We start from the raw sequence: 17,947 nt of genomic DNA on the forward strand, positions 1-17,947 counted from the left end.
TAATGTTTTAAGACATCTTAAAAATATCCAAATATCTTAAAAATGTTTTGAAAATATCTTTTAACAAACATCTTGTTTTGGATTTGTTTTTTAACCAGTATGATATTGCCATCTGCCGGAGTTATTCTTGATGTAAACATGAAGCTATATCTAGAATACAAATATAAAGATGATATAAAGATAAAAGCTGTAAATTAATAGTTAAATTTAAGAATAAATAAAGAATTATTAATAAACGCGAAAATTTCTAACATAAAGATTAATTAATTTAATAGTCTGGATGATAACTATTCTTTATTATTATATAGGAATCTACTATGTCGACGTATCAAAAGTTTTCGATTGAGTAAGTTACCAACAACAGTTATCTTATACGTAAGACAAAATTTAGACGCTAAATTCTTGGCAAAGCAATGGAGAAGTCAATTAATTGTTAATTATTTCATAAATCACTATAAGATATAATTCTAATCAATAAATTAATATTTTGTATCTTATATACTTATATATTTATATACTTATATACTCATATACTTGTTATTTAAAATTTATTTCTATGAAGAAAAAATATATTTATTTGTTACTTAGAATTCTCTTGATAATTACTATATAGCAAATTCATATTTTGTTTTAATTTAGAATCTTTTTTTAGATACATGTAACATTAAATATATGTTACATATTTATATGTATAATATATAATTCTGTATGTTTATGTAATTATATACTATCTTATCTAATAATAAAATGACTGAATTTTTGTATTTATCTCGTAAAAAGAAAAAATAACTCAATAAATAAGAAGTAATAATCAATATCAGCAATTTAGCAATTAATGTAATGAGCATAATACGAAGATTCGTAATTGATTCGTATTAAACTGTTCTGTCTGCGGAATCTGTAGATATAATATAATAACAATTTGATAGCTCAAATCGAAAAAATTTACCGAGACATAGTTTCACAATAATTGATGATAAACAAAAACAAAAATCAAGAGTCAATTTGTTTTTCAATTTAAACTTATCAGTCTTTTTATATAATAATAATGTAATATTTTCTTTCAAATTTGAGTTCTGATTATATATTTTGTAATTTTCAATTATTCGCAATATTGGTGATATAATAAAATTATAATATAATAAAAATATAATATAATATAATAAAATAATTTTATTATAATATAAATTTATTATAATATAAATTTTATTATAATATAATAAAATTATAATATAATAAAATTAATTAATATAATAAAATAAATTATTAAACAAATCTATTATTTATAATTCATATTGCCTCAATGTAATTTTTATGATTTTCATCATTTTCTCCACAAAATCTAACATTTCAGCGAAAATATGTCAATTAGTTTTCAACATAATTTATAGCTTTTTTCTTTGATAAATGTTTGGTAATAACTTAATCTTAAATGAGAGAGAGAGAAAAAAGACTATATATTCATGTCAGAACTGAAGAATGATTTGCATTATGAGAAGTAGAATTTCCTATTCTCTATTCGATTCTATTTTGAGAGTTTTATAATCCTATGTCGTATTAAGTACATAATATAGTTTGCTTTAGGATAGAACCATTTTATCACACTTAACTTCTTTCCTTAGGTTAGAAAAGTTTGATGAAAGAAAAAAATAATCAACAGAGGGAAGAATATCCAATAACAGAAGCTATATCTATTTCCTATATTAGGATCTTTTTAGACTAATAAAAAAATATTTAATGCAAAAATCTAAAAACTTTTTATTTTAATTATATTGTCATATTTTTTATTACTAATATTTTTATTTTTTTGCTCCTTTATACATCTTTTTATTTCTTTAATTCTATAAATGCGAATTAGGCTCTTAGATTTCAATAGAAGAATTTAATGCAATTAATTTTTAGTCGACTGTAGCCTTTGAGGGCAACGAACGACCTTCAGACATCCTTTCCCCTGCCGTGCCAATGTCCTGTTGAGCCATCCCCGAACATAAACTTCTAAGGTTGGATCGTTTCTAGGTTGGATCGTTTGTTCTGAATAGTTTATAATGTAAATAAATGGATTTGTATGTATGTCAGAGAATGATTGGAATTTTGGCAATAGTCAACCTTCAAAATTGCGTATTGATCTGTGAAATGTTTTCAGAATAAAATTGTAATTTTGATGCTATAGGCCATTTGTAGCTAAATCAACACCTGATAGTTAAAATCAATACTTCAAGAAGAGACAAATGATTGTTCTTGAAAAATTAATTTCTTTTCTGTGTACATATATATATATATATATATATATATATATATTTAAATAAAGAAAATTATTAATATCTGATCTCTTTATTAATAAACATTACATAAAAGTATAATAAAGAATAATAACAAACTTTTATAAATATTTATGTTAACAGATAAATATGAAAGCTGACCTTAAATACAATACAAAATATAACACACCAAATTTACAATAAATATCATATAATCGCCATTGAGAAATTTAATTAAATTGAAAAAATGAAAGGCACCAATAGGATTTATTTGTTCACTTTTGGAATGTATATATTTAATGCTTAACCCCGCATCTTATTTATTTTGTTTCCGTGCTATGTACAGGAGGTAGCATTTATATTTCAGACGCGATTTGCGACTGACTACAACGTTAATCGGCTACTCGCTACTCATCAACTTCACCCTCGCGTCCCGCGAACTCATTTAATCGTTCACCTTCTCCCATCACGTCCATGATAATTATCGATCTGTCAAGGAAATCCCCGTGGATCTGGGCAGGGCGGGTAGGACGATGAATCAACACCGAAGGTACTCCGAACCATCGGCAGATCACCGATGGACGCTACGCTAAGAGAACGGTGGGGCTGGTCGAACGAACGAGGAGGAGTGTCGTCCACGTGGATCAATACCGAAGAGCGTGCAGGCGCCTCTACCTTTTGCGAGAAGCAGTACTCTCGCGCCGCGGACACGCGTCGCACGCTCTCCACTGTCGGTTCTTCGGTGCAAAGGCCCGAGGGTTGGTACGGGAACGCCGTACCTAGCCTGCCCGGCCTTCTCCTTCGTTCTCGCACCCTGCGAAAGGATGCGAGTCGCCTGTCGACCGGGAAAGAAGGATCCTTAGATCTCGTGCGCGACGTGTCTTACCCGCCCCCGCTTCTCCGATGCACTTTTCTCTCATCTTCGTTCCGTGATTACATCCGGATATACACATACAAAAGGTACTCTTCAATTTGTTCACTGTAAAACCGTGTGGGAAAATCTCACGTGCGCGCAATCCCTGGTCCCGCTTCTCCTTTTGATACGATTACTTTATTTATGTATTTTTGTTCTGCTTCTCTCCCCATTTTGCCGCAGTACGTGTTTGTTTGGTGTTGCATTAACAACAGATTGGTTTGAATATTCGATTAAGTTCTATAGAAATAAGCTTAAACTTTTGCGTCTTTACACGCGTCAGTGTTATGATCTAGAAAAAAAACAAAGGCAATTATATTCCCGATAAATCCGCATTAATAGTTTATCAAGTCATTGGATACAAACGAATTATATTACTTGGCTTCCTCATCACTGATGCGAAAGTCTTGTTTCAATCTATTGAGTTCCATTTCCTGAAGATATTTTTCTTTTGAGATATTCTTCCTCTTTCTTCCATCATATATCCGATGCATAAGAGATAATCTTTATCTTTTTTATTTATATGAAATATATGTCTTTTAGTGCATTATACGTTTTCTTAATATATTGGTCTAAATGTACATTTTATTTAATATACGTTTAATATGCAAAACCTTTTTGATTTATTCATTTAAATTTTCTTTAATTTTCCTATTATTGTATCAAACTTGGAAATTTTGTATTTTACTGCAATATTTTTCCTATAAGATATATTTTTAGATAATGTATATTTATGGAATATTTTTTATAAATTAATTAATATTAATAAAGAAGAATTATCTCATAAGAAAATAATATAATTTATTATAATATAATTTTATAATAAAAGAAAACATCCTTTTGTAGAAGAGAATCATCACCTTTTTCCTTATAGTATTAATTTCTCTCATTATTTGATTCTTTTATTTGACTCTTTTATTTTATATAATTAATTTAATATAAAAACTGTAATCTCTTTATATTAACTATATCTCTTTATATATTACACTGCAAATAATTTTTTTAAAATTTATTATGCTTTAACATTTAAACTGTATGATTGTTGTTAAAAGTCTAATTTAACTTTAACCTTTTTTTATTTTAAGCGATAAGATTTACTTACAATCAAAAAAAGATTTATATATTTTTTCCAAGAGCCGCATTCTTTTCTAGCGTGTCACGTTGTTATTAAGTTATATATTTGTTGGAAAAGAAGGGGTGGCTGCATGTGTATAGAATTAACAATACGTTTCAAAGAGCATTATAATGAGGCTAGATATTTTTAATATCACTAGAGAAATAGAACGTACAAAAAATTCATTTTAATAGAGAAAATTTTCTTAAAGGATAAGAAAATTCTCACAACTTCATTATCTTTTATTACGTAATTATTGCAAAAAGTGTTCTAAAAACGTTTCTTGGCATTTTGAAAATTATAAAATTTTAAAAAAGAGATCTCTATTCTATTCTGTGAGAATAAACGTGAGAATTATATAAAGATTATATAATTCTGAGAAAATTATATGTGATCGAAAGAAAACATTTGTGTCCTATGTGTTTTCAAAGACGCTTTTTCTTTTCATCGCATTTTGTTCAATTTTTGCTATTATATTCCAAAAAATATCAGTTAAGAATAATATGAATATGTACCAAAAGTGCATTCATAAGATATTGTTATTGAATACATATGTTTCCAACTTATGGGCATTATCGACATTCGATATCCTCACCATTTGACATCTTCGAAAAATTCTTCGCGTCTTTGTTGTCATGTTTTAAATCGTCTTATTTTGTCAATCTGTCACGGCTGAACATGAAAAATAATTTGTCATGTTATATTGTGTTCTGTGCCCGCTGCGTATCAGCTTGCAGCAGTTGTGCACGCGATTCTTACGGAAAGTGCACTAAACTTTCCCAGCGATAAGTGCCACTGAACTCGCTACGGACGACATTTTTTTTGCTTATCGTATGGATGTGACTTTAAAGTCAGTATCATATGTTTTAGCAGCTTTGAATTTGATTTGAATTTGATTTTATTCTGTGCATTATTTAATATTTTATTCTTTAATTATTTTGCTTTATTAAACATTGTGCAATATTTATAATATCAAACGAAAGAAAAAAAGCAAAAGAAAAAAGTAAGACATTGATTATATCCTATTGTTTTATAGATTGTAAATTTAATCTTTTATTTAGAGAAAGCAATAGCTTGAAATTCAATGTCTTTTTGACAAACAAATTTACAGGCTTCTAAGAATGCATATATATATATATATATATATATATATATATATATATATAAAATATAGTTTTAACAAGAAAATATATATTCATAGGATAAATCAGTAATTAATTTGTATCTATATTTGTCTGTGGTAAAATTAGACGTATTTAAATATAAAAACGTATTGATGCTTTTAATCAATTATCTCTTGCAATTAAGGAATGGCTTATAATCAATTAATAACAGAAACAAGAAATCAACATAAAAACAAAACTTGCAGAAAATATGAAACATAAATTGCAGAAATCTGAGTAACAAGAAGTCATTAATAATTATTCATTAACATGAATGCGTTGAAATAGAGTCTGATATCAATTCTTTAGCAACATCAATGTTAAGACAATAAGAATACATTAAATGAAATATTCAATACGTAAAAAAAAAAAATTTAATACAATTTTAATAACAGCTTTATACAGCATTTAAGGGAAATGCATGTGTGTTTGTAAGGCACTCACAGCATTAGCCAAAATTAGACGAAATTTATAGGGCGATCTATATATATTTCGCAACTATTGACTTATATCACGGGCGGATCCATAGATAGAAACTGAGGCGAAAGTCACTGTTGCGCTCGATGACAGGGCGAAGGGCGGTTCGTGTTCGATCGTTCCGCTCGTGGCAGTCGCAGTTGCGAGCAATAGGGCGGAGGTAGTGAAGGTTGCATGAATTTGTAACGACGGCTTTTTATAGGCGGCATTTATCCCTGCAATTCGCCGTCGTCAGGTCAAGGCGACGCGACGCGTTAAACTCTGGTGAATCGACGGTTCGCATGTTTAAAGCGCTGCCATCTTTTAATTTCTATTCCAATCCCTCGACGTTATTTTCCCAAGAGATCGTTATCCTAACGAGAGCTAACTTTAGTATATTTAACTTTTTTTATGACCACATTAGTATCCCTTTTTGCAAAGTTGATAATTTAAAATTTACTCGAACTCAAAAGAGCCTCAAATTGAATTGCCATTTTTGGGGTTTCTTTTTACATTTGACTGGAAGGTAGTTGCCGGTAGTAATTTTCACGCCGGCGAACATACCTCGCGCAACATCTTTGAAAATGAATCTATATTTAATTTCTTCTCTTTTCTCTTACTTTACCAATTTCTCTTTTATTTAAGAGAACGAGATAAGTTTGTTTCAAACACAGGAAAGTCTCCTGTGTTCTCCACAACTTTCTTAATATTTTCCAGCATGAAATCTTTGAAACGTTGCGAACCGTGAAACAAGAGAACCGTGAAAGGATATTTTAATTAGTAAACAAACTCTTCCGTCATTGATCTGTAATCCAGACGTCGATTTAATCCACGTGTACAAAATGTGACTTCTCTCTTTCTCTCTGTCTTCTAGTTATGCGGGTTGTTTGATAGAACGTGATCGACTCGAGGGAAAGGAAGTTGCAATCAGGGTGCATTCAAGACTGCTAGCAAATCAGGAGGTAAGTAGATGTAAATATGTTGAACGCTCTTTGTAATAGAGAATTTCATTACAAACAGCAATATTGTGTCAAATCGCGCGCGCGCGCGCACACACACGCACACACACACACACACACACACACACACACACACACACACACACACACACACACACACACACATTACATATATATACATATATATATATATATATATATATATATATTATTAATAAATAAAAAGTATATAATATATATGATAAATACCAAACAATAATATAAACTATAAATGATCATAATAATATGTTACTAGCACTAAGTAATATGATTACAGTTATTACACGTTATAATGTGATTATAGTACATTTATGGTATTTGAAATACGATATTGCTATAGCAATATCTGTTAATTCACGCTATTTATACATTAAAACATTAACTAAACATTATAATTTATGCATTAAATGTCAAATGTTTGCCATTATAATTCTTATTTTCTTATTTAAAATATAATAAAAATTACAAATATTAAGATATGAATTAAATATGAGAAACTTATATAACGAGATAAAAAAGATCAAAAGACTATCATTCATTTCAAATTGAATTCCATCGGCATATTCCACACTGGCTTCGATATATTTGATCTGAAGTAGTATCTTCAAGAATACAATCGAAAGATCAGTCTGTCATAGATTGTGTAATCGTCGCAATCCGTCAGTCGCATGAAATTTGCATTACTTTAAATGCGCAAGTAAAATAACAGATGTGCAATCAACACTTGTGCTTAAACACGTGTACTTATACATTCTAAACGATTGGATGTAAAGACAGATTAAATTATTTGTGACATGATATTTTTTTTCATTACCACCATATAGAGGGGGAAAAAATATTATTGCTAAAACGATTATATTTCCAAAACGAGAATATTTCCAAGTTAACGACGCGTGATATCGGGGTTTAAAGTTGTTTGGCGTAACGTGAGTCACATATCAGTTATTGAAAGATTCCACCGACTTTGGCTGATCGATTTACATATTATTATAATGGGGCTGACGATCAGGCATTATCTCATCACGCATTTGTACGAGATACACGTTAAATTGGGCTCACATATGATTAACGTAAGCTATACCGTCTAATCTATTGTCAGATAACAGGAACCGAAAGATAACGAGGAAAATGATGAGACGTTGGTGACAGGACGCTATTTACAAGTCTTTAGTACGTACTGATTGGCTCTAAAAAGACTCACGGTGACTAAACAAACGCTAATTGAGAGCGGTTTAATGCGAGGGGCGCTACGAAGAATGAAAACTTGTCTCGTATATTCGCAACCACATGTAAGCCACGATGAATAGATATTTGAGAACGAATTAATTTTCCCTTAATGAAAATTCTATAGACAGTTTATTTAATTAAACATAGAATCTTGAAAGAGACATTCTTAAGTTAAGTACTAATCACATAAACAGATAAATTTTGCCGTTTAAATTGATTTTATTTAATAATAACTTTATTGAGAGTTTTGTAATTTTACTAAAAGAAACACATTCAACATTAAAAATTAAAGTTTTTTCGGATAACATTGATTTTCATTTGTGTGAGAAAAGTATTTTTTTATTTTAAATTCTGAAATAAATACTTTATTAATTTCTTCATTAAATAAAACAAAAAATACCGTGTTCAACACTGTGTTTTATAATCATAAATCTTTTTCTTTGTTTTTGCAAACAAATAAAATAACTAAATTATAATCTAAACGATAATGATATAAAATGTACCTAATATATTCTTTAAATAGAAAAAGTAGAAAAAAATTGTATGTATTTAGCAGTTGAGAAGATATGAACGGTAATTGTAAAGCACACATTGTATATTGCCACAATGCTACATTCGCGAAAGTTTGCAGTGCTATTATTCAGATTCTCTGCTAGACAGCGTGTCGTGCGTCCTATCAAGTATCGCAACAGTGATAACAGATCGTTTCTTCAATTGACAGACACGACTGTCTTTCGCGACTTCCATACCCTGATAATGAAATTTGTAGCGATAATGCGCAATATCCCAGGCTTTGAGCGCAATACTTTTTACACTTTAATCCGGCACGCGAGAACGTCTGTGCCTAATTAAGCCTATATTATCATCCAAAATTGATATTGACTCGCTATTTCTGGTTCTCAGCAGTTTGCACCGCTTGTCGTCAGAAAAAAATGAGCAATCACATATATACTACAAAGATCCGTAGATTTACATAATAAGGAATTTAAATGAGTTTACACAGAAGAAGGCGAAAAAAGCAAATTTGAATAAACTTATTGGATAAAAAATTTTTCAGTTGATCTAATATTAAATTTATCACTATAGTGCACGTGTATTATAATATCGATTTTTTTAAATAATTTCTATTAAATTATTGATTGAAAATATAAATATGTAAATAACATAAAACATATGAGAAAATGACATTATTGTTACATTAATAAAAGATAAAATGTAAAGATGTAAGTAAACATATTGAAAGAGATTAGTTTACAATATAATAAATAAAGTGCTATATACATCATTAGAAAAATTACTTTATATATTACTCATATTTATTTTAGTAAAATTTAAAATAAGTTCAATAATATTTATTTCTTTTTCTTTTTTTATTAATTTTTTTCTAAGCATTCTTCGTAATAATTTAGTTAGATATGAATAAGTGATTCAATAATTACTGATTAGTTCAGTTCATGAATATGTAAAGGCACTCATAAACATGATTTCTGGGAACATAATGCACGATTAAATAAATTGATCGTATTTTCCTGCGGGTGTGACCATACATGTAGTAATATTCATTTGCGCGATTAATTATTTATGACATATGCGCTATATATTGCTCTTATACATTAAAGCGCTAGTCAAGATTCTATCGGAATCAGTAATGTTATTTGAATAGCATTATTGCATATAATTATTTCCTAATAAGCTACCTCCAATAAAGACAATTACTTTTAAATAAAATTTCTATTTGACTCGTTGAATGTAGAAAATTATATTAATATTATTTTTATGTTTATTTTAATAATTATTGTTACACATAAATATTTATTGTTACGCAAAATTATTTTAACTTTTTAAATATTTCTACTAACAAAATGGATACATATATATATATATATATATATATATATATATATAAATAATATTTATCATCATCAATTATATTAGATGTTTATATTATAAATGTATAATAAAATATAAAGAGATCAATATAAGAGATCTATTATAGATGCATATAAATCATATTCCAAGAAAATTAATTAAATTAAAAGATTATGGATAATGGAAAATAACAGATATGATGCATGTTTTGGATTTGCGAAATGGTGTATCATGCAAATCTCTCCCTCTCTTTCAGAGCTGATCATAAATGTCGCAGTCACTAACATATATGTGCATGTTTGTACAAGGCAATCCCGCATTCGCATCTATATGTCAAACTCATTATTGTCAAGGTGTATTATAATGATTTCCAATGCAGTAGTAGCACATCGGTTATCTGTAAGTGATTTGTATAATAAAAGATATAGTATTTAGTATTTAGTATATGGGTGCATATAATAATGCATATCGATCAATGCAATCAAGTGAATTGAAATGTATACCTTTGAGATGAATACCTGATTATATTTTACATTATATAGATTATATTTTTAGATTCGTTTCTATATAGAAATGACAACAAAAGAAAAATTATTATTTTTATCCTCTAATCATTATATTATTTCTTTCATATCATCTAGATAATCTTTCATAAGTGCCGATATATTGAATTACTTTATCTCTTATTGTCTCACTATTATTTTTATAAGATTTTTATCTATAAGAGTTTGATAAATCATTTATATTAATACATATTTTATATCTAATACTAGCTTTAAATTATATAAACATTTTTATAATAAAAAAAATTCAAAAAATACACCGAAAGGTTATCAAAAGTCGCTATTTATCCAAATAGATCTATTTTATTTGAGGAATCAGAATCACGCTTGGTGCGTCGCAACGATCGAAATGTTTACACATTATGAAATAATATTATTCGCATTGCGGCATTTAATTTTGAAACAAATAATAATTTTAAAACCATTATACATTTGGCAAATATAAATGTCCTTTTAATCATCGCGCATAATGTTCAACTGGATTTTTATCCATTTTCTCTCTTTCTCTCTCTCTCTCTCTCTCTCTCTCTCATCATCATCATTGTCATCATTCTTTTCTTCATATTATAATACTTCATACTATAATACCACATCAAATTAACAAATTAATTTTTTATAAATTATAAATCACAATTCAACAATCAAATTGGACATTGTTTACAGAAAATTCGAGACGTATGATTATCTACACCTTTTTAATTAGCAAAAAGTTCAGTTTTTCTATATCTATTTACGTAAAAATCAGCAAGTGCGTATTGCAGTGGCGCGTAGCGTCTTCGGAACTGCGGATTAATCTTCGGACGAGCTGACAACATCATTTACTCGACGATTGTCACATCGTCACTATTTCGAAATGACAGAATAATACCCCTCCCCGTTTGACAGTCTGACCGGATTCCCGAGCGTATCTCGGCACTATCTGGGCGGAGTTTCCTTATCAGAGTCACCGGATGACTCCGCGCTGCTGCCGGCCACCGACTGGTTGCTGCGACTGGCCGACCGATTGCTGGCCGTCGCTGGCACCGAGGAGTGCTACGATCGGAAGCTATCATCTGGCTGTCAGCCGATGGTAAACAGTCCTCCGGCATACACCGCGGTGCGCAGACGTGCGTACATACGTAGTGCAACGCGTGCACGTGTGCATGCGCGCGTACACGGGAGCAAACCGATAAGGAGGAAGAGAGAGAGAGAGATAGAAATAATTCAATACACATATTCTCGTTTGTTCACGCGCGTTTTATTTATACTCGTCAAACGAGGCGATTCCAGTATGAGGATTGTCGCCTGACTTCGCAGCCAAAAAGTGCATCCTCCATCGCGCTCGTCGTCGTGGTGGACGAATCTCTTCAGGTGTGATCGCCGGTGGAGCTCCGGAGAAGACATGCCATTGGACAAGTAGGATCTCTACAGTAATACTCGTGTGACACAATTCTATTCTTATAGCAATTAACCTGTATTCAGAGATCAGACCTTCTTCTGACATTATATTGTGTTATAATCTGATAATTGAAATTCGATAGCCGAGTGTCGCGAAACTTGATTATCGCGGTCCTATAATATATATCAAATTTATTAATAAATCATCTCAAATTAATGTTATGTACTAATTAATTATTATTTTCATTTTATGAATGATATATTAGTTCTGATTATTTGAATCGTTGTCATGATTAAGGCTATCAGATCGATTTCGCAAGCCGACGAAGCAACAGTTGGTATAAAATGCGCTCTATCGTATTTATATTGGATCACGATTTGTTTACCCAAGATTCTTGATGCACTTGACGTCGACTTTCATATGATCGTTGTAAAAACATAGAAGTTGGAATCTGCTATCGGTGATAACGGGGAAAATGTACCGATTCATTTCAAAGAAATATGCCGATAGCTATTTCGAGAAAATTTCATAGAAGATTTTTTTAACTTGAAGACAAAATGCATTGATATTAAAAAATAATAGCATACTAAAAAATCATCTATATTTCTTTTTTATCACGGTTAATTATATTGTTTAGAATATTAGAAAAATTTTACTTATACAATGTAAAAATTCATTTCAATTCGTATTACTGAGAATTCGTATTACTATTAATATTGATAATAATAAATATTAATAAATGTAATAATTGTGAAAGGAAGTTGCATAACTAAAATATTTGCAAAATTCAAGTTTGAAGCGAGTTACTTAAATTTAATAACCGACGAGACATCTGATATCCGAAAATTAAACAGTTAACTAGCCAATTTGTAATCGACTGCACTAATCATGCAATCACGCATTGCACGAAACGCATTTAATTCCGGTACAGTAACCTTGAATTAGACTCACCTTGTAACATGAAATGTGAATGTGAAGAGTCGGCTGATCATTTAAATGAATCTTTTTTTCATGTGTATATGCTTTATCTATTTATGAAAATCATGAAAGAATAATTATTTCGCAATAAATAGCCGTTGATCACGTGCTGACCCGCACTTTGACCCAAGAGACGTCATGACACATGGATTTCCTTATCAGCGTTTACATACACTCGATTCTACATTCAATGATTATTGTTATCAGAACAGCGAACCTGGAAAAAAATATCATCGAGACGAAATTGATAATCAATGTACGGTATGCAAACTTACGTTACAATTGCATTATTATCTAAGTTATCTGTATATCATACAGCCTGCGAAGAAAGAAATAGACTTTGAGAAAACAAATATTAATATGCAACAATCTTTATTTATATCAATAACTGAATATCAATTTATAAGATAAATTTAATAAATTCAATATTTATTGCTAATTTAGATATTCACTGAAGTTAAATAATTGTAAAAATTATTTGACTTTTCACAATTTTAATTATAATTTTAATTATATGCTTGATACAAATATTAAAGACAATTTTTAGTTTGATAAAGTCAAATACAATAAATAGTACCAAGAATAGTATCAGAATGTATAAAGCAGCAAACTTCAGCAAATCTTTATAAAATTTCGATTTTTTATAAGTATTTGTTATGAAATAAATATTATAAAGTAATTTTACACAAATAATATACAAAAGTATATAACTAGTCACTGAATATTTGAATTAAAAAAATCAGAAATAAGAAATTATAAATTTTTGTATGATACCCACACAAATGTTTTTAATTTTAATACTTTTAGAATCTCAAATAAAAATATAATATATTTTAAATAATATTATAAAAGCAATGTTATAAAAAAACAACATTATAAAAGTATTAAAAATATATTAGAAGAGAGTAATAAAAATTGGATTATCTTTACAATAAAAAACTTTAATGTGTCTAATATTGAAAAGGTGAAATTATTTATATATATATATATATATATATATATATTATATAATATATAAATATATATAAAACGCATTTATTATACATATATACTACATATATTATACATATACTTTATTATATATTTTTAAAATATACAATTATATTTAAATATTGTATTTGGGTTACAGATATCACTTGTATACATACGAACTTTGTTCTTTGCTCTTATACATACACCGTGACTTCACATCTTTGATAACATATGTCATTAAGTATCTCGATTTTTCAAAGTTATGGACTTATATTGTTTTTAAATAAAAATAATCAACTTGATCATTTGCCAGATGTCGTAATCGGATACTTCTTGTTTTTGACATAATATAAAAGTATTCCAAATTATAAATGCTCAGTTAAGCAGAAACCGATTAGCTCAGACCACGGATACATATAATTCAACTTTGGCCGATGGTTCAATTGATATAGATGAATTAATAGATTTATAGCAAAAAGCGGAGATTAATTTAGAAGACCAATAAATGTAAGATTTTTTTTTAGAAAAATATATAAAAAAAATAGATATTTAGACGAAACAATTAAAAAGAGAAAATAAAATTTTAATAGTTTTATTGAACTTATAATGAACAATTGCTATGTCAAATATGTTTGTACAAAATTGTTTAGATAAATTTTTAATTAAAATTAATTATAAGATGCGTATATTAAATAATGAATATAAATAAATAAATATTATCTAAAGGAAATTTAAATATACGTAGAGAAAGTAATTTGTAAAGTATAAAAAGATATTTATACATGTATTTTATTTAAAAATTTTAAAAACAGTAAAATTTATTTGTTTAAAAACAAATTATAAATTTATGAAACATATGCACTTATTAGTATTACAGCAAATATGATTAGAATTTCAAACACAAAGAATATTCATAGTAAACACATATTAAAATGCAAATGATACTTTAGCAAAAAAAAATCGATTTAACAGAAAAACTATATACTGACATAGTTTAAGAATTATTTTAAAAGAACGGAAAAAATGAGGTTGTTGGAAAGTAATAGTTTATTCAGGGATAATCGACCTTTGACCTCTTCTTCTTTAAAGGTGCATAAAAGTCGCATTGGTATTTAGAGTGATAATCGATTGGTTTTTCCTCCCATTCTTTTTTCATCAACGAGATGTCTATTTTGGCACTCTTCTCGATTTTCTCCTTAAGATAGAACAACATTTCTCCTGATTTATTGTACGCGCTGCTTTATAAGATTGCTTTATATTGCATCTTCCATGTATTGCATTTGCATCTCCTGTGTAAATGACTCATGTAATGCGAGGTATTGCAAAAGATTGAATAAATCAATGCTCTTTGACATATAATGCCGGCAATCGGCAAACTTTATATCGATGCATGTGTTGTGAAGTATTAACATATAATATTAAAATTAATTAAAAGTAACATTTATGTATATGATAATGCATAAATATTACTTTTAATTATTTTGATTTTATATGTTAATACTTCATAGCTGATAAAAATTATAAAATCTCATTTTAAACTTGCAATAATTTGCAAATTTTAAAATTTTCACCACGAAAACATCAACATTCAAAATTGGCATGAATCTCTCTTCCAGTATTCTCTTTCACACGTGCGAACCCATCTTTCTTCCCTCAGAAAACACAGGAGCTATTTAAGGCTACTACATGTTTGCGTTGAGACTTGCTTATTTCAATATACGCGCGTTGCTGCTATATCAATATAAAACAGCTTTTAATGCCTTTGCAGTGGATAAATGTATGATGAAAGAAAATCACATTAAATGCGACAAGAATGGAGAATGACAATACGCTTATTGTTGAGAACGTTAAATCAATCCGATAATTTTTGACAATTAGTATTATTTTTCAAACTATAATATATAAAATATTAAACATATCATTTAGATTTATTCCTTGTGACTTTTAATTTGAATCATTAATTATTCATTAGTTTATTTATTCGCTTCTTAGGATTAATAAAGGTAATGTAATTATTGGTCTTATGAAGTTTATTAAATGTCATTTAAATTAAAATATGTGATATTATGTTCTGCTGTAAAAGTAAATACAGTCTTGCGAAATAAGGATTACGAAATTATCACTTCATAAATCAGACCTATAACCTCATTTATCTTTATATCACCTTTAATCATTTTCATTGTTTTAGCTTTTTTATTTATGTTTCTTTTGAATTCTCAGACTAAAAATATACATACATATTTACGAGATAGTAGTATTTACGTACTGAAATTTGTTTTATTTATTAATTTCTTTACGGAAATATTATTCGACCGATTAATACATTAACATACAGCGATTATTTAAGGAACAAATTGTTCAACAATAATTTACTATTAATTGTGCAATAATTTACTATTAATTGTGTTCAACAATAATTTACTATTAATTGCATAAATGATCTGTTTGTCGAACGAAAAAATACTAGTAGCAATATTGCATTAATGTACAACATTTTGTTTAATATATTTTATTTATATGAGATATGCCAAATATCTTAATCTTGATTTTGATGATAATTTTTTAAAAATAAGATTATTTTGTTGAAATAAATATAAAATAAAAATAAAAAAAAATATATATATATATATATACATTTCTTTTTATTTTAATTTTATATATATATATATATATATATATATATATATATATATATATATATAACATATATATATAAAACACATACATTAAATATATATTTACATGATGACATTGAACACATGATATTTAAAGATTTTTTAAAGATATTTCAATATATAATCAATCATTAAAATTCAATTTTTTAAATCCAAAGATATTAAAATTATAGAATAAAAATAAAATCATGCTAATATCCTTAACAACATCAATTCAATCAAATTTATATTTAGTCAAAATAATATTTAGTTATATTTAAAAACATAACAATTGTATTCTAATAATATTTAATAAATAAACTTTAAGCAATATTTTCCCAACTGCTCAATGTGAAAATTTTCTATGCATTCTATGCATTTTCTTACATGAAAAACACTTACGTGAACGCTTGTAAACGATAATCTCTTTCGCATACTTCTTTAGACTTGTAACACAATTTCTTGGAGACAAATAAGTATTTTATTGATGTGCTTGCTGCAACGACAAGTTGAGTGTTTCTCATTTTTATATTAAAATATCAAAGTATCTTGCAAAAATTTTTCACGCTTAAAATTCCTTCCAACTTATTTCATTTATCTTTATATATTTATTTATTTATTTATTTATTTTCTATCTTTTATATCTTTATTTAATCCATATATATTAAAATTTCTTCATATATCAGAATGTATTTGTTATATGATTTAATAAATTTCTTAATATTTAATCACAATCAATATTTTTAAATTATTATATTTATGAAAAAGAACGAATAATGAGTATTTTACATATTTCGCATAATTATTAAAATAATTAAATCGGTTTGATTTTGGCGGGTGAAATTAGCAATTATTACCTTACTAGTTTGAAAAGCGTTTAATAGCTATTTGTTATTACCTATTGCAATAATCGATGAGTAGTATAATGGACGATTATCCTTAGATTCGAATCGTTTGTCAATTATGTAATTAATACACCGACGAACGAACTGCCTCTCGGCAATTGGTATATATTACTATGCATGTCCACCGAAATGATCTGTAGCTATTCGTTATTAGATCAATTATCTCTGCATGTCTGCGGAAAAGTGTACAAGGACCTTTTCATTTGACGCTGTTGTCGCTCGTTAATGCTCTCATTGGCCTGTCCGCCGACCTCCGTGTCTGATCATTATCCCGAGCATTGTCCGCTTCCTCGTCCGAATTTGTTCACTTGCTCCGGAACCGGACGTATAGCGCAATGCACCACGTGGAGCTTAAAGCTACTTTTTTCGTGGTGACACACATATTTCAATACTTTTCACGGCATACATTTCATACTTGAAATATCACATTTTTAATTTTATGATAATTTTTTTCTCAACATGCAAAGAATTCGAAACTTAAATATTAATGTTATAAGAT

At 28.2% G+C, this 17,947-nt stretch overlaps 1 protein-coding gene across 13 annotated transcripts in view; it reads left to right on the forward strand.

Annotated features, from left to right (window-relative positions):
• Window positions 1-2,929: 2,929 nt before the first annotated feature.
• Window positions 2,930-17,947, forward strand: part of Ndae1 (Na[+]-driven anion exchanger 1) — a 51,513-nt gene continuing 36,495 nt past the window's right edge. For 5 of the 13 annotated variants that reach the window (XR_016139976.1, XM_011642529.3, XM_089080293.1 and 2 more), the window contains exon 1: window positions 11,643-11,956. Coding sequence is in view for 11 of the 13 variants with exons in the window: in XM_011642529.3 (XP_011640831.2) it covers window positions 11,943-11,956 (14 nt within the window). In the remaining 2 variants the exon portion in view is untranslated. Of the gene's footprint in view, window positions 3,219-6,778; window positions 6,867-11,641; window positions 11,957-17,947 lie in introns of those variants that run through there. The other 8 variants (XM_011642535.3, XM_011642536.3, XM_011642543.3 and 5 more) reach the window with 4 other exon arrangements.

This window comes from Pogonomyrmex barbatus, unplaced genomic scaffold (assembly GCF_055798465.1).
Source record: "Pogonomyrmex barbatus isolate J1 unplaced genomic scaffold, ASM5579846v1 scaffold3, whole genome shotgun sequence".
Taxonomy (NCBI): Eukaryota; Metazoa; Arthropoda; class Insecta; order Hymenoptera; family Formicidae; genus Pogonomyrmex; species Pogonomyrmex barbatus.